Source organism: Parambassis ranga, chromosome 19, assembly GCF_900634625.1.
Source record: "Parambassis ranga chromosome 19, fParRan2.1, whole genome shotgun sequence".
Taxonomy (NCBI): Eukaryota; Metazoa; Chordata; class Actinopteri; family Ambassidae; genus Parambassis; species Parambassis ranga.
In genome coordinates this window covers 11,326,110-11,350,799 of record NC_041039.1, presented here as the reverse complement: position 1 = coordinate 11,350,799, position 24,690 = coordinate 11,326,110, and the positions used below count along the sequence as shown (strand labels likewise).

General features: G+C 41.0%; 1 protein-coding gene across 1 annotated transcript in view; it reads left to right on the top strand.

Moving 5' to 3' along the window:
* The first annotated feature begins 298 nt into the window (after positions 1 to 298).
* The window catches only part of LOC114451635 (uncharacterized), a 47,740-nt gene continuing 23,348 nt past the window's right edge, over positions 299 to 24,690 (top strand). Inside the window, exons 1-4 of the mRNA XM_028430405.1 lie at positions 299 to 466; positions 4,233 to 4,319; positions 19,624 to 19,805; positions 22,800 to 23,038. Of these exons, the coding sequence (XP_028286206.1) occupies positions 4,303 to 4,319; positions 19,624 to 19,805; positions 22,800 to 23,038 (438 nt within the window). The 5' untranslated portion in view covers positions 299 to 466; positions 4,233 to 4,302. The remainder of the gene's footprint in view (positions 467 to 4,232; positions 4,320 to 19,623; positions 19,806 to 22,799; positions 23,039 to 24,690) is intronic.

Here is a 24,690-nt window from a genome sequence, read left to right as displayed (position 1 = left end):
CTCTCTATATATAAAAGTATAATTATTCTGTTGTCAGTTGTACATAATAATAAGGCTTTTCAGAATGATGTTTTATCGTAAAGTACTAATTTTACATTTGTACATGAATCGCAGTATAAGTCAAGGATTCTGAATACTTGTTCCAACCACTTGTTAGGAGACATTCGGATTTCCTTGGATCAGTGATTTATCTTCATGGCTGAGTGAGGCGGAGCAAAGCATCCTTTGATAGAAGCAGGCAGAAGAGTTGAGAATGAGTCTGGGCGGGGAAAGTTGGACGTTTGTTTCTCACATGCCGTGTGGTGCTTAGGATCTCAGTACTTACAGAAAACATGTAAAAGCTTGTAACAGGGGTACAAATGTATTCTTTTTAATGAGAAAAACAAAAAAATAAGTAGGCAGTAGACGGTGGACAGTCCCCATCGCGATTCAGGAATACGCGTAAAAGACATTCTTCGCCAACAAGGTATGAATGCATCTTTGTACACTTCTTTCTTGTCTCTGCGTACACTTGTTCTTCGCTACTCTCTTCTCTCTCTTCGCTCTTCGCTTTCTTTTTTTTCAGCGACCTGATCTGTTTTTTTCTCTAACTTTTTAGAAGCGGCTAAAACTTCTATTTCTGCCAGCTGTATTGTTTTCAAAGGCCAGGGTCTGTGCGTACACACTGTTGTCATGACAATGCTAGGGAAACCCTGCGTGAGGCACGTTGGTGGACACAAAAGACAGCAGCGTCTGTGCTTAACTCTGCTCTAAGACTGTGTCTGACAAGGAAAAGTTCACCAGAAAGTCTAAAATAAAACCCACAAGTGGCTGTTATGTTATTCTTTTTTTGGAGGCAGCTCTTATGGTAGCCTAGGTGTCAGTGGAAAGAGGAGAACTCTGACAGGCATGGGGGGGTCAGAAGGATATGTGAAAACTGTTGGACTAAGGTGTGTCCTGTGTTTATATGAGACAAATTGTGACCCTGCTAGTCAGGAAAGGGATGCTTTTAGTGGGCTCTTTGCTTTTTTTTATGGCCGGCACACATGTGGAAATGCCTGGCTTCCACAATAGAGAGTGAGCAACACAATTGTCTTAGGGGAAAAGGAAAAAGATGTGTGTGTGAGTGTGTAGGTGGATGAATGGAGGGGGGCAACAGTTGCATGAAGGACAGAAAACAAATAATACTGTGTCACCTAATAGGGCAATGTTAGTGTAGATGGGGTCAGGGTTACTTTACAGGGTCACGGACTCATGTGAGGCCAAGCCTTTATTTATGTGACGGCTAACACACACACACACACACACACACATCCCACAGCACATCAGAAGGGCATGAATGAAGCTAATGACAAGCAGGATAAGCTCTGCTCTGTGATGACTCATGATTGTACATGTTTACACTCTTGTGCAAGGGAAGTTTTCACAACTCCAGGTGCTGAAAGATGACAGTCTCATGGACCAGTGCCATAGTGCTTGTGATTAAATGCAAAGCCAGCAAAAATATCAGAATATCAGACTATTTGAGTCTTTAAACCTTCAGCAATATATGTTAAAAGGACTATAATACCTCACAATTTATCTTTTCTTTAACTGAAAACACCAGGAGACCAAACTTTTTTCTGGATTTCTTTGTATTATTTGTTTTGTCTGGAAAATGTGAGAAAATATTGTAAAGTATCCATCAAAAGGTATTTTTTTGACTGCCGATATAAAACCAATATTTCTTCTTTAAAATGACCATTAAATGACCAATTATTTTTTTAGAAAGAAATTAAGATATAGAAATGTGATACTTACATGGTAATAGGTATGTATATCCTGTGCAATCTCTTATTTTGTACAGTTACTTCTAAGCAGTTCAGTGCCACAAATATACACAAAAATGGAAAAAAAATCCATTACCATATAGTCTATTTTGCACATCTGAAGTCAGACATACACACAAGACTTTTTATGATAGTAATATTGTCTTCCAAAGCAAGACAAAACCAATATCTGTGCATTAGACTCACAAAAGAGACACCAATCACCTGAAATGACGTATTACTGAATTGATTATTAATCCCTCTGAGGGTCTACGGCAGGCCTCCCTCTTCTCCCTCTGTGTCAGGGCATGCAGCCGCATTTCCTCTAGCCACGGCTTCCACCCGCAGGGCCTGGGAGCACGCTGACAAAGACATATAAACACACAGCCACGCATTGACACACTAATGCACATGGGGCAACATGAACAAGTCTACATCAAAGATACATCTGTTTCTTATGCATGTTTGATGGAACAGGCAGGCAGCGGCTGGCCACTGCTCCAAGTTACAGTGCAGATTAGTATGCATGACTAGGTAGAAGAAAGTGGATGACTGGTGAGGGAAAAGAAGGGACAGATATGCACAGAGAGACGCTTAAAAAGAGGAATGAATAATTAAGTGTTTTTCAGTATTATAATTTTCATTAAAGAAAAGAGAGTACTACACACACACACACACACACACACATGAAAGTAGCAAGGTAGCAGAAGTTTGTTTTGGTGGCTAAAATGTAGCCACTGCTAAAGATACTTTCGTGGAGATGTTGATAGAACTAGAGTATTATAATAATAAAGCTGAGATGCTAACGAGTTAATAATGCTTTCCTCTGTTGTGCACTTCCTGCTGTTTGATGTATTATTGGCCTTGTTAGCTGCAAGCTGCTGGTATAAGTCTCTTTGTCTGAATGTCACTCTGTTGGCCAAACATTGCCATTCTATGAGACTGTTACAAAAACTGTATCAGCTGGGTTCCCAGACAAGGATTAAACCCAGTCCAAGGACATTTATGCTCAGTGGAGGGTTTTAGTGTATGTATTGTTTTTGTATTACAGTCTTAGAAGTCATTTCCAGGGCATAGTAATTGGAATTCAGCTCAGTTGGTAAATTCTGTGTAAGTACATCAGTAAATCAAAGTATAGAAGAATATGTTTACTGTAACGGATTAATAAACTGTCAGCGCAGGTCATTTAACACATCCTCCTTTGGTGATATCAGTGAGTGTAAGTATAATAAGGTAAATGCAGGAGCATGTAAGGTAAGTTAATTTGCACCTCTTGACCTTGCAGCACTTGTTGCCAACATCCGCTGTCTTGGCTTTGCCAGGATTTCTTCTGTCAGATCAGTGAAAGCTGGGTTTGGCTGCTCATCAATTTCAACTGGATCAGATCTTGGCACAGCGAGATATGCGCATCCTAAATTTAAGTGAAGTTCACCTTCTGAAACATCCAACACTTTGGATCAAGGGAGCTCCCCGTCGGTTCAAATAGACGGCATGTTTTCCTTCTCGCCAGATGTTCTGCTTAATTAACATACGGGCTTGGGGCGACAGGTGCTACCACCCATATGCAGTTTATCCAGGTGCTGCAGCTCTGCATAATTACTTCACATTAACATGAATAATATTAATTAGATTCATGGTGTGTTTCCTTGAGTGAGAAATGGGTCAGTGTTATTGGTGTGCAGAATGTATAATTGAATGTTTGAATGTAATTAGCCTTCGATGTGTGTGAGGAAGACTTAAAAAAAATAATGATGGAACATATCTCTGTAGACTGGTAGCAATTACTCAATTAATTGATTGACATTAAATTAATTTAGTTTATTTTTGCAGAGGGGTGAGACTCATAGCACAAAGGCTATTCAGTCTATGCAGTAGAGCAGCCCCCTCAAGAACAGGTTAGAATAGACTACCAAAGATAACTATGTTTAAGAGTCATGGTGTAAATAGCCACATTAGCTATGGGTTACAGACACACTCAAAACATTCTTTGAGTGGATTGTGGTCAGACAGATCAAGACATTCTAAGCTGTCTTCTTGCAGTGTGAATAATACAAGAATGTTCTGATGAGAAGACTTGATGATCCTGATTATTCATTTGCATTCAACACACATCCAAAGTCTTAGCATGTTTAGGGAGGCAGATGGGATCCAGAAAAAAAAGAGGAGAAGCATGGCTCAGCTCTGTTTCTGTCATAAATCACACAGTATGAAGACAACTTTGAAACTGAACACCTTGTGATCTGAGAGGGGTTCAGAGGTCTTCAAAGAGACAAAGAAAGGGTGTCGGACGAAAAAAAAAAACCTCTGAATGATCTCTGTGTTTCTGGAAACATCCACCAAACCACAGTTTTCAAACGACCACATGTGCTTATTCATCAGTTTCCTCACGTTTGTACAGTTTATCCTTGCAGCTGTCAGGATAACACATTATGTGTTTGTTCCCAGGTCAAAAGAGTGGAGCACAGTGTAAGAGGAGGACTACCAACCCAGACCTGGGGAGCCCCAGGGCGCTGGAATGGACCAGCTCATAGAGTAAGAGATTCTATCTTTATTTATCTTATTTCACAGCTGCTTTTACACAGTTTGTTAACATGTTACTATATGAACATCCTGTCTCTATTTTGGTGCTTCCTGGAACTGTTGTTGCCCATGCTCCATCTGTTTGTGTGGCACTAGGACTGTGGAAGCAATTTACCTGAGAGATGGAAGATTATTTCACCTCACTGAATCTTTCGGATATGGCTTGCACTTTATTCTACCTTGCAGTTTTTGAAAAGCAATTTTCTCTGATTTAAGCTTGTGTAGTTAAAGCCAGCTGAGGTGAGGAGCGTGAACATCCTGTTGACTGTTTGATTTTACTGTCTCTTGAATTTGATGGACTTTTCTTTTGGATGACATTGAGCAGATGCTTCATGTTCCTCCAACCTCTGGGTATTTAGTAGGACAGGTTGATGAGATGCTTGAACGTTTATAGCTCAACATGCCCAGGCAAACCTTGTTATTTTCTATTTTTAACGAACCGTCATCATACAGTATGCGGAAGGTTGCTGTTTGGTTTGATGAGTGGAGATTCGGCTAGGTGAGGGTTAGATACACAAGGGCCAGTGAAATGAAGACAGGCCGGGAATACAACGGAACCCACATATACAATCATGAAGAAGCTTGGGAGCAGCACACAAACACAAACATGCCTACAGCTATGTCTCTGTAAGGAGTGAGTCAGCACAAAGTTGGAAAAAATGGCAATGATGGCATAGAGCAGAACAGAAAGCACTGTCAGAGGGCAATATCTATCTATCTATCTATCTATCTATCTATCTATCTATCTATCTATCTATCTATCTATCTATCTATCTATCTATCTATCTATCTATCTATCTATCTTTCTATCTATCTATCTATCTATCTATCTATCTATCTATCTATCTATCTATCTATCTATCTATCTATCTAGTCTTTCAAATCCTGTGTCACTTCACTGTCACCACATTGTAACTTCCTGTCCTTTGCGCATGCATCCCTTCCCCTCTTTGTCAGTGCTGCTGGGCAGAGTGTGATAAGAGCCCTGGGAGTTGTATCTTTTTGGCTCGGTTACATGTCCTCTTCCCTTCTTCTCAGCACATTCTGCAGATAGCTGGAACAGGACTGGCATTGTTGTTTCTGGGCTTTACAGTACAGTAAGTGCTGGCTTTCTGTGTGTGTGTGTGGCTGTGCATTGAAGAATGTGTGTGACTCACACACTCCTTGGCATTTCATTATACGTACCTTTCACCAGCATGTATAATTCATACCTGTGACTATGCCTAGATAGGGACGCGTGCCTACATGCTTTCCCCTCCTACTCGTTACACCCCAAACCTGTCAACTGGAACCATTCATTTACAGTGTATCAGTTCTGGCCCACCCCCTGTCTCGTATTGTACTGTGACACATCAGGTGATTGTTGAATCACCTTCCTCTGAGTCCTTTCTCTCAGTGCCAACGTGACTAGCTTTCTCTTACTGATTTGGTTTACGTCACTGACCTGCCGTTGCACCGTGCCAAACTGAAGAGTGACAGAAAGGGGCTCCCGACTTGCGCAAATTCTCTCTCCTCTCTGGCCTGTGACTCACTGGTCTGAGTCACAGCAACAGGCAAAGGGGCTATAAATGCAGCCCTCCCCCCCACACACACAGACACACATGCTTGTACTTGTTAGACAAAGTCCTCTGATGTTACACACACACACACACTTATTTTGTGTGTGTGTTTGCATATGTATTTGTCCTTTCTCTTGTTGAGTCCACACACACAGCATTATTTATAATAATCATCCTAGTTGTAATATAGTTTGTCTTTTTCAGATAAGTCCAAAAGCAGAATCAGTAATTGCTTGACACATTCCAATTACCGCACTGTTGACACAGCCTCGGCAAGATAAGGCCAAGCATGATAATGAGGACAGTTTGTATTTGTGTTAAATTAGATTGAGGTACTCAGCCAGTAGAGGGCGACACAAGCCTTAGTATTTAATATAAAGAGTTGAGTTCACAGTGACATAACAGCACAAAAGTTCCTTCTTATTACAAACCTAGAGCTGTTTGTGTCTTGATTTAATGTATCTTTACATCAGTCTAATACTATTCTATATTTCAGATATCTAGGTTTGTGTGTGGGGGGGCGATAACGGCTTTCATTTTGATGCCTCATAACATTTTCTCTGTCGAAGTTCTAAGAGCCTCATTTGCTGACGATAAACTTATGAGAAATGTTCCCGAGGGAAGCATGGTTCAATATATTAGATTGCACTGTTTAATATCCCATGACACACAGGCTGTCAGGGTTTGACACTTACACGCAGGTGTTGTCACAGTGGGCCTCTTCTGAAAGATTAATGTTCACAGCAGCATTTTCATATGTGCTGTTTCGCAACATATATGTCGTGTTTGTTTCATAAACTTATAAATGTTGTTTTTATTAGTGTTTACAGGTATTAAACATTCTTTGGAGGGCACTAAAAATTAATTAATGTATTTAATATAAATACATATTATTGTATGGGGGATGTTAATGTCAAAAATCCATAATCTTGGAATTTCTTCTTATACAATGAGCTGGCAATCTTCATTTTTATACACCTTCCTGGTTTATTTCTATAAATATGAATGGTTTCGATCATGTATCAGTCATCTCCTGATATTTGTGTAATAATATTCTTAAAAACGTGGCAAAAATAGAGACTGTGTAGCATCTGATGAAAAATATCCTGAAAATCACCTCTGAAAAATCGTTCATGTTCCTTCTCTAACGTTTAAAAGTGTCCTGATAGCAGATAACACTGCAGTGTTTCCAACCTTTTAATAGCTCATTAACTTCCCTCAGTGTCCCTGTGTGCATTAGAAGAATCATTTGTCTGGAACAACTGGCCAGAGTAAATTTACCACCTCCTTTTTTTAGGGATTGAATTACTTCTGCCGGGTGTAAGCTGGCAGCAATCTGATAAAGAAATCAGTGTGTGAAGGAATTGAGGTCTAAGCTATTTGAAGGTTTAATGCTCACACTCTATTAGGGGCCTGCATGCAGGATATCAGTATTTCAAGGCAACTGGAGGCTGATGTTAGACAGCTGTCACGCTGCAGGCAGGTGACAAATTAAACCTTTAAACAAATGGTGATAAGGGGCGACTGAATGGTGAGGATGGTTTGTTGAATGTGAATTTCTGCAGAACATACAGTACATCCTGTAATAATAATATTGCTTTGCTCTATGTGCATCAGTGTCAAGTAAGCAGATAAGGAGTGGATTTAGGAATCTTCCCTCTGCTGAGCTAAGTAAGTAGTATTTGTCACAGTTAGAAGGTCTACAGCGACCCTAATTGGGTCATTTGGGGCCGAGCTGTGACACACAGAGAAAATGCTGAGATGCACAAACAAGCTGTGATACTTTACACTGCAGCGCTTTATGTGGATTGTTTTTTAAAGATGATTCATGGGTGTTCCAGTTGTCAGAGACACTTTATACTACCTCCCATCCCTCTTCACGCAGGCTCAGTGTGAATGAAGTCATTGACAAAGCGGCTCCTGGTCAGGCTACAGGTTTGGGATTTGTTAGGCCTAATGGCATTGACGTCAGATCAGCAGGCTTGTTTTCGCTGTGGCTGGCAATTGTTTGATCCATGTCACAACTGAGTCCTTGTGGTGCCTGTTTATGTTGCTCTCATCATTACGCATTCATGCTGAGTGGAAGTCTGCTCTATGCATTTTGGTTGAGAAGACAGATTATCGCTGCCGCTCAGGGAACGGCCGCACGCTCTCTCTTTCCTGTGTGAGTGTCTGATTTTCCGACACTGTGTGAACAACATAGCTGGAAGGTCTTATGGCTGTGTCTTCAGATAGACATGATTCTCAGCACACTGTCAAACCCTTGCACAAACAATCACATATGCACACGCGTACAGTCTAATACACCCATGATCCCTTTTGTCGTCATCATGGCTTTCTGCCATGTTTTTCTTTTTACATCTTTCTGATGTGTGTATTTGTGTAACAAGCGTCAGACGAAGCAGAGCTTTGTTACAAAACACAGTTCACTCATCCGCGGAGGGGCTGGATTCTGATTGAGTTTGTGGTTTTGCAACCACCACTGGAGGAGCACTCATCTCACACTGAACACTCCACACACACACACACATACAAATATATACAGCAGCGACAGCCTAATCACTCTGCAGACAATGACGACAATGATGAATGACACACAGCGCTGTTCAAGTCTAACTGAACTGCCGCATAATGAATCATGGAGGGTGGTCAGCTGGACATCAGACATGAGCAAAAACAGAATCAGTGGTCAATGTCCATCAAAACAGGGTGTGTGTGTGTGTGGGAGGATGCCGGAAGTGTGTGATAACAACAAAGACAGCAGCAGACATATTAAGTCACAGCGTGAAACTGAATCAGTTGAGTGAAAGAAAGAGGAAATAAGAAAGATTTTTATTTAGTGAATAGTTGCCCTCTAGTGTTTCAGAAGAGTATTGACTGAAACCCAATGAAAGCTAAGAATGCTTGTTGATACAGTTGCTTGATCTTGGTAAGACTTTTCTACCCACTACACTATAGTTTGGTGCTATAAAGCCTCTGTGTGTGTGTAATCCTCACCTTAAAACCTCAGTGAATACGCCCCAAGAAGAATTGATTGGCTTCCTAATCACTGGGGATTAGGTGGGAAGCCACCTTGGTGGGGAGAGATCCTCAACTTCACCTCACAGTCCCTCTCACCTTCTCATTTCAGTGTCTAATTATGTGGTTTTAACATCAAGATGCTGCATCCTGGAAAGGATGTTACCTGGCTTCATCTTTTATTCAGACTAACTCTCAGGACCAGAAATCTTCAGAATTAAAGGATGTCTGAGAGCCTACACATTACACATTACACATTAACAATTTTGAAAAGCTAGAATAATGTTTTGCTTCCATTTTATCTCAGAAAATGGATACATCCGAAAAGTATGGCGGAACATTAGTGTTCTTGCTTTTCTGTGGCATTGTGTCAGTGTGGGAGTGCACTCAAAAGGCACATTTAGTCCTTGTAAAGATCAGTCAGTGGAGCCAAATTAATTTCACTGCATTGGTGAGATCACAATGCAACAGCAAGGACATGATAACACGCCACACACTGATGAAACCATAATATGAGCAGACTGTCGAACAAGCTATTGCATAAATATTGTGCTCTACTGCTCAAGAGCTTAACAGCCTCGGGGAATGACCTTTTTGAACCTCTCACATCTAAAACAAGGCTTTCTGTATTTCCTCCCTGAGGCTATTTCCCCAGAAAGAAGAGAATCATTAACAGTATTCAGACCCTTCTGGCGAAGCCAAAATGTAAAAGTTGAAGAAAATGCAATTTAAGATTGGGGTCTTAAAGTCTCAATGTGAGGCAGAGTTTATGTATCTCTTGACAAACACATAATATGTCAGTGGGGGATATGAATTAGGTGGTACCCAGCTGTTGTTTGTTTCTCTCTGATCACTCATTAGGCTGTATACACAATGTACGAGAACCACACACACACACACACACACACAGATACTTGTCAATTATTATTATGAATTCTCTGTGAACCTCAACTGAAATGCCAAACTGCTAAATATACAAAGAGAATGGATCATAACTGAACTAACTGGCATCGACTATCCCCCCATGTGGGGATAGGTGGAGGGATGAGAGGGGCTGAGGCAGGTGGGTGATACCTGGAGAGACAGCTCTGCCACTTGAATATGCATAATTTGAATGCATATTGAATTTAATTAACTATATGGGAATGCAGTTTATTCATAAAGAGTGAAGCTGTATTCACTTGCTTGAGGCAGCCTCAAGTGGACATTTGTGGAACTGCAGCTTTTAGCACACCTGCATTAGTTTAATTGGCTTTCATTTCCTGAGGTTAAGTGAACTTTGGAAGCCAAATGTTTTAAACACAAATGTGATCCTAAGATGTAACCTATAATTTTACTGCCAGATTGAATTAGGTGTTGAATCAAGCAGCTGTGCATCATTAATCTAACCTTTCTGAATTACTGTATGCAATTTTTAAATGAGTAGTGATACTGGATTGTTAGAGGATTATGAACAAAGAGGAACAGACATATAAAAAAGACAGACATAGACAGCTGAGAGCTCATGGAAGAAATGATTAAAGGCAGGAGAAAGGAAAAAGGGGTGATGACTTTTTCACAGTGAAAGTGGAGGGTGGGGACGTCACCGAACACACTCACACATCCGCACACAGAGGGAGAGACAGACATTATCCTGGGGCTGCTTCGCAGGGCCCTGTACTGATGACTCATAAAGACAGTGGCAGTGTTCATCCTCAGCCTGTTGTATATATGTGTGTGTGTGTGTGTGTCTTTCAGTGCAGAGCGCTTATCATTCCATGAGCATATCAATGATTCTTCTGGTGTGCTCCAAAATGATGGTGTTCATTTTACTGTGAATAACTTAGCTTCTCTCTGTGTGTGTGTGTGTGTGTTTTGAATGGTCCTGTCTGACTGGACCCAGTAGGGAAGGCCGCTGAGTGCTGCCACAGTAATTACAGGAAGTAGCTTTCTTAAGCTGTCTCTCACTACCTACATGGTTATTTCTGTCCTGTCAAATAACTCCACAGAGAGGATTGATGTATGTTCCACAGTGTACTCTGTGAATATACATAATCACTCTTAAGTGCAAGCACCATAAACACAGATTGATTTTAAAACCATGATTATGTGTGGTTTAAAAGTTTGTTTTGTGCTTGCAGCATGAACCATGATTACAACAATAAGGCTCTGTTGAATCAAGACATGTGACTTAAGAAGGGAGGAACATGGTCACACGGTTTTTCTTCAATGATAAATATTGTAAAAAAATGATTGTCTGTCATAATAAACAAGTCATGAATAATAGTCTATTTTAATTTATAATTCAAATTTCTGGATGACCTCGTCTCTATTTTAGCTCGCTGGAAAGAGCTTTTACATTGTGTTCCCAAATGGATGTTGCCAGCATGTTCTTGTGTTTGAATGAAAATAGCCCTAAATAAAAAAAAAGAAATAGCAGTATATGATTTATTCATCGGCCAAAAGCATTTTAGAGCCAAATGCAGATGAAAGCTATCAATAGTCTGAGCTCAGCTCTCCCTTACTGTGGTGGTGAGTTCCCTTCAGAGGCTTGGTGTTCAATCCCTTTTTTTTTGTCAAGATCACTGTCTATCAAAGTCCTTTGAACTCCTCCTCTCTGTCTCCAAGACATCAATGCTTTTCTCTCTGCAGAATAAAAAATTTCTTTGCACGTTTACATTAACACACCACACATGCACATGGACATACACTGATGTAATGTTATTATTATTGATGGTGAATATTAGCCAGTGCCAGCCTATCTGCAGGTATCTTCATCTTCATCTGATGGCTGATATTATATTATTTATTTTAAGGCCAATACAGCTGCCAATACAGATAGCTTAGCAACAATATTGTGCATCCCTAGTATTGTTTTCTTATCCAAGGAGTGGCATAAAAAAACATTCAATGAAATGCTTTTTATATAAAGTGACAGAACAGCTCAAAGAAAAGTCCATTTCTAGCATCAGCAAAGATGTAAAATGCAGAGGGTTTAAGACTCATTAATATTGCACTATGTTCACCTAATTAGTCTATCTCAGTTTTTCAGTATTCTCTCTCTCTCTCTCTTTTCTCTCTACCCAGAGACTTGGACTCAAAATATTACTATGCCTGCTGGGCAATATAGTCAGACCCTGCTGCTTCTCAGATCAATGGGCAGTCGCAGAAGTGCAAATCATGACAGCGAGGCAGAGGGAATGAAGAGAATTCTGATAGAGAAAGAGGGAGACGAGAGGTCGATCGATACGCTGAACCCTTTAGCACAGGAACCTGCAAAACAGACACATTCCACACCTTTCACACAACATTAACTGCAGCGCGGGGACACACTTACTCACCTAAAGAGACAAACTGGCACATAGACAGTGTCTCTGTGTGTCTGTCTGTCTGCACTGTGATACTGAAACAAATTTCTTTACTGATTTAAATCCTGTGGTGCACTTAATCAGATTTAATGCAAGAAATAGATAGTGTTTTGTCTGGCGGTGCTTTGTCTTGATTGATATACTAGGTACAGCAGTGTCTTTCATAGCTCAATGGGCGGATACCGATAACTCAACACAGCAGAGTATTTAATCGGTGGTTTTACTAAATGTATTTGGGTGTTTTCCTAGCTGCTCTTCTCACAGAATGCTCCACTGTTCATGCTTTGCAACCTCTACACCTGTCGGTGTCAGAGACAAATTGCATGCAGGTCCTGGCCAGGAATATACAGTAAATAATGTCAGTTGTTGCTGCTTCTCTTGCTCACTTGATAGTCCACAGAGAGCTTGCAGTTAGATTGTGTTCTCTTTCATTTGAACAGTGTTTGCTTGAATTTAAACATCTGCACAGCGACCCCATAATAATCAGCCACTGCTAGAAACTTGTGCTTTGGAAAATTGTTTGTGGCCGTAACAATTAATCAACCTACAGAAAGCTAATCAGCAGATTCACAATAACATCATTTTGAGCCGGAAAAAAAAATCTGTGTAATTGCTGACTTTCTGTTCCGCTTGTTAAAACGCATCGTATTTATTGAATGGCTTCATTGATTGTGATCTGTGAGGTTTGCTTAGCCGACCAATTACTTTACATGATCAATGCATTTTGAGATTATTGTTCAAATGAATACCTTGGGAAAACAAAGACAGAGGAAGAGAGGGGGGGGATGAGATGTATAAAAGGGAGGCATGTGGCAGCAGATGCATGAAATGAGGCAGAAAGCTAGAGGGGATGGAGAAGTGAATGGAGAGGTTTTGACAGCGGACGTGGAGAAAAAGAGAAAAACAAAACCTGTTTTTAAAGGAAAATAAAAAAACACAGTGATGGCGAGACTGTGAATAGACAGAGGTCTGCCTGTATGTAGCTGTCTGGATGTGTGGGAGGGAGACACACACACACACACACACACACACACACACACACACACACACACACACACACACACGTACTCACTCACTAATGAGCACTTCACTAAAAGCCCTCCTTCTATACCTCCTTTACCTCCTACTTCTCCTTTTCCCTCCTCCTATGTCCTTTTCTCACTCTCGCCATCCTTTTCATTTGGATCATATGTATTAAGCCTGTGATTCTGCCATACATCTTGTAGTAATTAGTGCATGCATGGGCATAAAAGTGGGCAAAGTTATGATGGTGGAGCAGGTGTATATGCTAAGAGGGGATGGAGAAAGAGTCAGACACAAGGCTCAATTGTCGCCTGCTCTCCTGGTTTGATCGTAGGTTGTGTTTGTTCTTACCAAGAGTGAAAGAATGCATGCGTCTGAGAGAGGAAGAGAGGGTGAGAGAGAGAGGAGAGAGAAGAGAGAGCGAGTGGGGGTGGGCTTATAGGTACAAACATCATAGCAGCTCATATTCTCCAACAAGCTCCGCTTCCTCCAGCACACAAGAAGACACTGAGCCACCCTCGCTCTCTCCCTCTCCTCCTTCTTGTCTGCTCTCCACTGGGGGTGAGAGTGGAGGGGGGGAGGAACTGCTCCCGCTGTGTGGATTGGTAGGCAGTTACAAACGTTACTATTTTGAGAGTCAGTGTATGTGCTCTGTGCGCAGTAGCAAGCGGTCGAAAGAGGGGGGAGAGAGGCAGAGAAAGGCAGAGCGGGCTTTGGCTCGTTCCTCTGCACATTAACTGCTGTGCAAAAAAAAAAAAAACAGGGGATGAGGGAGCGCAGGGAGAGTCGGACCTGCAGCTGATGCCGAGCCGTGCCACTGAATCCAGGTAGAAGTGCACAGACACTGTAAGTCAGGAAGTCGTGTGTGCCAAGGAGCTTTTGCAGAACAGAACCAGAATCAATCTTCTCTATACGGATAAACGGTGAATAAAGCCAAAGAAGAAGAGGTGGACGGAGAGAAAGAGAGAAGATGGCGAGTTTTGGGAAACTCACAGATTACTTTAATCGGCGTAAGTCTCGAGAGGAGCTGCGGGTGGGCAGAAGCTCACGGCGCAGTGGCAGTTACTGCTGCACTGTGGCAGAGGCCAGGTAACTCATGTGTCTGTTTATTTGTGTGTATCTGAGCACAGGTATGCCTGGATGTATAGTTTACTGGTTACTGTATAGATGTATTTGTGTAACAGAATGGCCATGTGTACATGTTGTCACACACTTGCATCTCTCTGTTTATCAAAATTTGTCACTAAATATGTCATCATTAGATTATAACAAATACATCAGAGAAGGGGAAAAAACTACTTTGAATGCTGGTCTGCACACAGACAGGGCTGTCTGCCTTACAGGTGTTTGTGTACCTGTGTGTATGCAAGCATGTGTGAGCAAGCAGTGTGTTACATAAGTGCGGAGGTGCAGTGGATGTCTGCTGTCAGGCATGGTGGAAGCTAATATAGATTTTCCCCACTGATGCACAGTTCAAGAAGAAGTCTTTGGTATAGATAGAAATAGAAAGGGAGGAAAAAGAAGGAGTGTTTTTGATGCACATCCTGCATCACACGCATTAGGCGGGGAGCTTTCCAGTGGCATTATTCCAGTTGTGCATTCATCTTTTCCACATTAAGAATTCTAATATCCAGATTGAAATTATTATAGGTGTGCGTGTAACATTTAATCTCCCATATCACCTTACAGTCAGCACAAACTGCAAATCTCTATTTCATGCAAATATGAAGGAATGGTCTTGGTAATAATAATGTGCAATTCTCATGTGTCGTGCAGAAGCTGCAAACTTAATTTATGTGGCTTTAATAAGATCTAACCACAAGAACAGTAATTAGCATCCTGAGTTTAGAATGTTGCTTGCTTGCTCTTAAAGTGAGACCCCTGAGAAAAGAAAAGAAGAGAAAACCAAAAACTTTAAGACTAAATTTAGAGTATGGTGTCCTCTTTTTTTTCTCTCTCTCACTGCGTCTTTCTAAATAAATGAATCTTGGAGTGGATGTTAAATTATGTAACCAGAATAAAAATGCAAATCAGAACGTGAGTGTTCAAAAAATAAATAAATAAAAAACACTCCCACCACACTGCCACTATACTCTACATTCTGATATTACATCCGTCAAACCTCATACCGTTTCCTCACACGATGAGTGTTAATGTGGGTGGACATCTGGTATATTTATATATATTTATCTGTTTTTTAAAAAAAAGCCATCAGATTCACTACCATTACAAATATGGCATCACTCTCATCCCCACAGTCTCTTTGTCTCTGTCCCTCCTACTCACTGTCTCTTTTCTCACAACCCACCCCCCTTCTTACGCCCCTCCATCTCTCCCTGTCTTCTAACTTTCTTGCTTTCCCAGTATTGCCCTGCTCTTAAAGCCTGTTCTCGCTGACAACCACAGAGGAAAAGCCAGAGGGGTTAGCTACAGCTGAGCCCCTCTCTGCTTTGGCTCCTAATTGAATAGGAGAAGGTGCAATTTAGTGGGGAAAAACAGTGTCCACAGTCATTAGAGAGAAATATGTTTTATCATGATCCATGGATGTGTTAGATGTAGAGAACGAGTGACTGCAGCAGAGACTGTTATCGGTCACTGTCCCGGTCACAGTAAATGACTGAAAATTGAGCTCATTGCCTCGGTAATCATCAATCTCTATCATTCCAGTATTGTCAAGAGCTCCTGCTGCACAGCATCCCTGCTGACATTGGTTGTCCTCCTTCCAGATTTCATTGAGATATATATACTTATAACTTGAGCTGATATTAACCTTCACTTCGCTACAATAAAACAACACAATTCCACCTCCAATCCTTAATAACCTTTCAACAGTATGACATAACTACTTTCATATTTACAGTCTTTATTTTTAGGTGTAGAATCTGTCTATAAAAACAGCTCATGGGACAGTTTTGGACTGAATCTTTTGCCAGATAGTGACCATACTAAAAACTGGAGGTCAATGGCACCACATGATGCACAACCCCAATTTTCTATCATCCATCCACATGACCTTTGCAGCACTTCTGACCCACACATTTAAGAGTCAGGTAATACAGAGTTGGTAATGCATTATTTCTTTGTTAAAGCTCAAAAAGGTCAAAGGTGATACTTGTAGATCTGCTCTTTTTTGTGCAATGTCTTTCTTTATCCCCACTGATTGGGCATTCAAATTCAGTACTTCAAGGCAAATGAAAATTCCCTTGCTGAAAGACAGGAAATGTAGTTTCAGCAGTCTTATTCAGTAGGTAGGCAATAGCTTCCATGTAGCCGTAATGAATGGGGACAAGGCGGCCAGTATGTTACTTAAGCGGCTTCAATTTATTTGGTTCATTGAGTTCTCAACTGATGTCGATACCGAATGACTGAAAGATGAAGACAGCGATTAATCTGTCCACATTGCCCTGTGGTCTTGTGGAGTCTATCCCACTTTTTCCACCCTGCTGAATCCCCCCCACTCCCACCCCTCATCAGCATACAGATGCTGCTCTCAATGACTGATTTTATATGTTGATTACTTTTTTTACATACCCCAAAAAATCCCTCAGTGAAGCTGGTAATGTGTGGGAAGAAGATGTGAAAATGAGAAAACAAATGCAAGGAAGTGATAAGAAATAATTCACACCCAAAACACACATTTAAATACAGACTTCTAATGAATGTGGCCATGCAGAGCAGCACATTTGGTTTATGAATGAACCACATTCATTATTAATTTGTGCCAGTTAAACATAAAAAAGATATATAGATCTAATGAGTGTGAATTGTTTCAGTGCTGAACCTTAAAATGATTTAATCATAGACCTTCCCTCCTCTTGTACCAAATATAGTTACATGAAACCTCTGCGGGCATGTGAGTAAAAAGGAGGGTGTGTGTGTGCTGTGTTACAAGGTGATTCAGCACCATAGACAGTTCTATCTGCATTCACCATAAAAAAAAACTTCCATCCAGCTACTGATGCTGTAATGTTAATTTTGATTGAGCGGTTTAGATATAGTAGCATATTTAATACATGAGAAGAGGTTGCATGTGTTATTTTTAGCATTAAAATAGGTCACTAATCTGTTGCACCAAAGTATGTTTCTGTGGAAGTGGGAGCAAAGTGTGTTTTAGCCTGCAGCGAGACAGAGAAGTCCGGCCTTCCAAGTCTTCCCCTCATTGTTGGTCGGGCAAAGAAAAGAAACAGAGGATGAGTGCCTATGCAGAGAGTGTGAGTGGTTTGGCATGCGATGAACACACAGTGTATTTTCATACAGCACTTTCACACCAGCATCTAAAACATCATTTTCCTCCTAGGTATCCCATTGTTTGTCATTCTTAAAAAAAAAAAATCTCATTCATGCATTTTTATTTCTTGTTTTCTCCTGACTGCAATTTAAGAGATATGGCAACAGAAAACGTGTGGCTCACTGGATGTCAACTCTGGGAAAAACATTGTCCATGTTGAAATATAGACTCCTCTCTCCTCTCCTCTCCTCTCCTCTCCTCTCCTCTCCTCTCCTCTTCGAGTCGCTTAGCAACAGGTTTGTTGGATGAGTGAAGCCCAAATTGTCAGACTGACCTAGTCCAGCTGTTCAACCCATTGTGTTTTCATCATGATGTGTACTGGTGGGAGGCCAACAACTGTGTTTGTTCATGTATGTTACTGTGTGTATACCAGTGGTCCCTGAGTTATTTAATCTTCCGCCAGCTGCGAGAATTGCGTACGTCTATGTGTGCTTCGGGCAAATACTTCTCTCATGCGAGTCAGTATGTATTGCTGAGGAGTGAGAAACCTGCCGCTTTTCATTACTATCAAAGTGTGTATGTCTGTGTGTATGTGTGGCCTTGCCTACATGGAGTCAACATAAAAGCATTATTCACCATCAGCCCTTCAGGCCGCTTTGAATCACGTCTCTGATCCCAGGTCAAATATTCACAACTTCAACGCCCACCTGCTCTATCAAGTTGTAGTTTAATAGCTGTCAGCGGGCAGCACATATCAGAGCTTTGCCTCTCGAAACTGTAGATGTGCTGACTTGCGACCTGCTGTCAGTTTACCTGATAGATCCCAAGTGTGAAATAGCTTCAAGCCTGGAAATACATCCTGAGCCAGACATCCAGGAGGGAACTGAAGTATTCCACTCAAACACTGAGAGTTTCACTCAAGAGCACTTGCAGTGGTTTAAAAATAATATGTAAAAAAAAAAGAGAGAGTAAAAACATAATGTACATGAAGTGAATGATGCTGCAGCATTGGAGCTATACAGGATTCAATTATTAGAGTAGATATGATCCTCTTTTCTGTGCACCTGGCTTACACCAGCTTGATTTTGATAAAATAATAAGTGATATATGTTAACATGAAACAGCATCAAAAACAAAACAGCAAAAATCACTAGCAGTCGCCTTCTATATATATTTTATAGAATAAATATAAACAACATCAGAATAAATCAGTTTATCAGTTTAAATCGTAGGATAAAGTCTGTCTGCAAATGTCAGGACACATCAGCCTGAGAAAACTCATGTCCTTGTTCATGTCCTCGACTGATTCTCTTCCAGGGATCATGTGTTCAGTACCTAAACTTGTCACTCAAGTCAGATGTGATCCATGTGTACAAGGCTGACTGATGTCTGAGACGCTTGCTGCATTTTATTGAATCTGATCACATTAAGCTGATCGGAGCTGGTGATAGTGGAGGATGACTCACTATTGTTTGGAAGGTCTTATTTCTGTTCTCTTATACCTGAGTCTCAACTATTTGAACACATGAACACATTTGTTGTAATAATAATATGTCATTTAGTTGTCTTTCACAGCAGGTATTTTCTTCCACTGGTTGTAGAAAAAAAAAACTTCCATGCACACACATCCCAAGAATCTAATTTGCTGCAAAGAGGTGACTGTGACAGTATTCATTGGTTTGTAGAGGACAGTTTTGAAGTCTCAAGTTTGGCAGTTCATCATTTTCTGGTGGTAGTATTGATCATGTTTAAGTATCTTGTCACCAAGTGTGTTTCATTGGAGAGTGTTATTACATGAATCTATTGTTCTGGAAGACCTCCAGCTCAGTTATGCTGTGGTAGTAATTTCACTAGTGTTAAAGCTTTTCATCAGCACTATGCTTTGTGAACCATTATGTGTCAAAATGTGTGTTTGTGATACCATAGATATTATATTCCTATAAGATAGGTAGATAAAAAAACAGGCTCCTATTGTCATTTCTACTGTGTATGGATTGGTTGTAATAACAAATGGCCAAATAAAGACCACATAGTGAAATGCTCAGTGATAATTGTTTTTTTATTTTTTGCTGTATGAACAGGTCACTGGAAAGGAAGCTGCAGAGACCTCTCCTGGCTAAGTCCCGTACTCTTCCCAGCATTCCCCAGTCTCCAACCGTCTCTAGAGTCCACCACTCTGATCTGATTGGTGGAAGTCCTCCACGCAGGAAGAACCCTCCTACTACCACCAGCCAATCGAAGGCCTGCACTCTTCCACCTGCAGGTAAAGACAAAAAGTGTTTTTTTTCAGTGGTGACTTTATAGAATTGATTTTGAGTAATTCTTTCATCTATTCTATTATTCTGTTATATTATTTTAGATGAAATTTTGGCAAAGTTCTTTCAAATGCAAAAGATTTGTCTGTGTCCTTCCATTTTGTAGCTTGTCAGCATCTTGAACTGTAAATGAAAAATGCTTCGATTGTAAGGGAAGCATCTTGTGCTGACGAGGGTAAAGGGCAGTAGAGCTTAAACTAAAGCCTTCTTGGATATGTCAAACATGACCTAATTCTCTTTTTTCCTTTCAAACTTCTACACCTGCTTTGCTTTGATATTTGCTCACCTGAGTGAGAGCGTGTGGCAGCTAGCTGTCTCAGTGGTATAACATGGACAAGAGAGATATGTCCTCTCTCTGTCTCTGTTTCCCCTCTTGGTTATAAATCAAACACCTGAGAGAGGAAACTGTCATGAAGAATCCTGGAACAGTGGCCCGCTGACAGAGATAAGCTTTCATCTTAAGGACAAAAAAAAAAATTTAAAGGAAGAAAACATTGATGTTGAAGGTTTTACATGAAAGAAAACCACAAGTTTGTCTATAGAAATAGAATAAACAGATTTTAAAATCTGTGTGGTGCAACCTAAATTCTCTGTCGTCTAATGAATTTATAATTTCCAGTGGGTAGTTAAACATCAGTTAACACTGCATCTAACTGCTCTGACACTTTAACAAAGTGGGTCATTTGTAAAGTACTCTTCCCTCTAGCCCGGAACCAGCCAACAGCCAACACATCTGCGCTCAACAGTTACAGAACCAGAGATCTTCTCGCCCATATGCACAGTCAAAAGTCTGTCACTGCTGAAGCCACCACCAACAGGTGAACAGGGATTTAGGTGAGGATAAGGGAGAGAAAAATGCTGATCCGTATTTAATACAAGAGAAACTTGCACAGCTTCAGTTCTCTGCGTAACATTTGACAGAAAAGAAGTAAATAAAAGACGCAGCCTAGATCAGAGAGGAAAGATCGTACTAAACTAAAGGGCAATTCTTCCTCTTGAGGTTAACCCAGGTCCCACTGGATTCACAGGCAGCAACACAGGAAGTAAGAACTTTAAAATCAATGCAAGTTAAATAAATAATAATTACTTCATACTCAGAAATATTCACTGTATTCGATGTTTACCTGCAGTAACTGTGCAGATCATATTGATCTTCTCAGTGTTAAGGCTAAAGATGCTGATGTTGCAAGAACAGATTTTTGGCCTCTCCTTCCTTAATGCTTTCTTTCTGGCACTCTTCTTTTGCTGACTCCTGATTGCTGTCAATGCCAGTTCACATTTTAATCAAAGCTGTCTGCACCCTGATAATGTATGCAGCCTCTATAGAAAGGGCCAGGCCCATCCTCACTATGATAAAAAAGCAGCAGGAGGCAGATTTTTAAGGTGATTAATATGACCCTCTGGAGTCATGTAAACGCATGTTATGTATTTCTTTACATGCTGCATATGTGTGATCATGGTGACCTTTGACCCTGTTTCATCAGTGTTATCTTGGAATCCCACTAACGGACGGATGGTGGTCTGATCTGTGATTCTGTTCATGGAGATGTGCCTACAATTCCACCCTTCGGTTAGGACACAGCCAGTGAGAGATTGTGTCTCTCTTTTCATACGTTTATCTGCCTTTTGTTTGAACTGTGAGATTTTCTGTCAATAAACCCACTTTGGCAGTGGAGCATCCAGTTAATACTCTGTGCTGTAATCTAATACAGCCACTGTCTTAATAGCTTTGTCTGTGATTGGCTGATTCAGGACAAGTGCTTTCATTTTATGTCCTTTTACGCTAACTATCTGATGGTATGTTTCTGCCTGCCTCTCTGCCTGATTTCCCCTGACCGGCTGCTGCTCCGTTGCAAATATCAAATTGAGGCAGAGTTCAGTCTAATGTGCCTCTTTGTTGCCTAGCAACCACTGTCATTGACCATGATGCTGCCTCACTTTACCTCTTTATCCCTCTAGGGGGTGGACAACTTTTCTTTTTTTTTCTCTCCAAGTTGTTTAATAACCCAGCCACACTTATTCACAGACTTAAGCAACATCCCATATTAATGACAAGTACGCCTCAGGGCTTACACTGGGAGTGACTCCCTAGTCATTTTGTTGCAGTATTATGCGGCTCGGCTTTGGAAGCCCAGATGCATTTTGGCTGCTGCTCAGACAGTGGAACTGATACTGTAATATTTCACACTCTGCAGCTCATTCACAGGCTCACGCTAAAGCGCGCACTGCCAAAAGACCTGCTGCTGAAATCTTTTAATAATGATGAGATAATTCCTCATGAAATGAAATTCCTGGAAAACAATAAAATGTGTTCATCCTCTAATAACTGTACTTACACTTCAACAAGCTTCAGTATATTATTGTTGAATAGAAAACTGATTGAGCCTTCAGCTATTTTTTTGCTGTGAATATCTTGATGGACAGAGTCAATGTAGCTTATCTGGCACACATCAGGTTCTGTAAGTACCTGAAAGGCCGGTGAGCGTTTTATGAGTGCTGGTAAGTCAGGCGTTGGGCACTGACAAGACGCCTGACGTGCATCAAATGCAGAGTGATTGAAGTGGACCGTGATTAGTGCAGCTGCGCCCCATTTTGACAGCACTCATCCATCTCTGTTGTGCAACTGTAAGAGCTCAGCCATCATGTCTGAACAGAAGTAAAACACCACTGTCGCTGTAAATCTGCTACTTTCCTTTCCTTTCATTTCACAGTAGCCCTGGGTATCAAATCATAATCAAGTTGTTATAAGGAGGCAGGCAGAACAACATTGTGGTTGTAAAGCAGAGGCATAATTAACAGGAAATAATATTAATGGAAACAATCACTAGATGACAGGCCACATTGAATTTTCTATAATTGTGCTGTCCAGTCTGCCTTGCTTTTAGATGCTTCCTTCACTCTTTATGCACCTATTTGTCAATTTATGTTCCTTCCCCATCCAGGGGAGCTGTGGCGGTTGGAGGATGACATGGAAGGTGACGATGAGACTGAGCAGAGTGGCTGCACTGAGGTCCGCCCTCGATCCCAGTCGCCTTTTTCCCACTTCCGGGCACGAGCTGCCTACCTGAGGAAGAGTGTGTCGGCAGATGACCACCTGGACATGGGCTCTAACTTTGGCTCAGGGACTGCAGTCGAGGGAAAGCCAGGTCGTGGCGGGAAGGGCAAGTTGAAGAGAAAGTTTGTAAGTTTGATTCCTCAATTAGTTTTTCTCGCACATGCCAAAACCATAGGAGTGATTTCTGATGTGTATGCACACACACACACACACACTTAAAAGGAGAGCTGTGCAGAAGCGCAACTATCTGATGTGGCAGTGTAAAAAATGCAGGCTACTTCTGTTTGTGTTGATGTTTTGTTTTCTTTCTCCTGCAATGGAAAAGACCTGACAAAGCACTCCATGTAGTGGAGGGGAAAACATCAGCTTTTTGTCTTATTATAAACTCCTTTATGGTCGTCCCCTTTCTGGTTGAAGACAACTCAGACGCCGACACTGCAAATCTGTCGGGTGGGTGGTAGTTTGAAGATTTTCCGTCAGAGCCTGTCACAGTACATATGGCCATTCTGTCGAGCGCGACTTAAGTTTTCTTACAGTGAGTGTGCCGGCATGCAGGCATTCACAGCAGCTCTCAAATGAACACAGCTTGACTCCATCTTTCTGTCTCTGTACTTCATGTCTGACACTCACACTGACTTTCCCTCTTATCTTTAAGTCATTGCACTTTGAGTTGATCATCGCTGCTTGCAGCTCTGTCATTAGATATTATAGTATAGTATGTATAGTATATAGTATGATAACTCGCAGAAGGGCTAAAGAAAAATATTTAGTGGTAAAAAATGATATATTTATATATCTTACTGTAATACTTGCATATTTGCATGCATACTTTTTTAATGCATAAGCTTGCTAAGTACCTAAATGTAGCTTTTGTTTTTGTTTATTTTGGTAATATTAGTAAAGCAAAGTGACTTAAACATCTAGAGGTTGTATTCAAGAGAGCCAGAAAATGTGCAAATTGTGTTATATACTACTGAAATACAGAGGTGTGTTTTCATTCCAGATTATAGTCAATTCAAATCATTCAAGCTGTCAACTTTGGAAATCCCAGGTTTACTTCTGGCTTTAAACCAACCCCTTGTAATTGTCTTCCATGCTAATGAAAGCATTTAGGTTTATTTCGGTGGGTTTGGTGTTGCATTGGATCTTTAGGGGCACGGGCAGCAGGCTTGGCAAATGTGCATTAAAGATTGAAGACGTGTATATTGTCCCTTTGGACACTGGATCAGGTAATTGGAGACCTCATTACCAGCCTCAGCTTTGTAATTGATTCTCCGGTGTCACAGGTGCAACAGGACACCGGCATAGGCAGGGGGACAGTCTGGTGGGAGAATTTAAGGTGTATGTTTTCTCTTTAGTATAGTGCTGCACATGATGAGTGCTCTGTTAAAAGGCAATTAAAGCCTGATGACTTCTCTGATTGCTGAGTGCAGTTTCCTTTTGATGTTGTTAAATCCAATCTTCGGGCACAAGTCTTTTTTACCTTTTGAACCTGGCTTCCGGATCCTTCACTGAACATTGTCCAAGCTTTTGTCACACTCGAAATGGGAACAGCTCTAGACCTGATGACCTGCCGCGCGTGTTTTGGGGTGAGAGCTCATTCCATGTCTTGTAATGGTACACGACAATAGAGGCTCAAAAATGACTTATGGTAGCAAAATTTCAAAAACATAACCATACATTCATTCTTAGGCAATACAATAATACATTAAGTTTGTTCAAACTGTCTTGTTGTGCAGCTCCTGTAAGCCTCCCTGCTAGATAAAAAAAATGAAAAC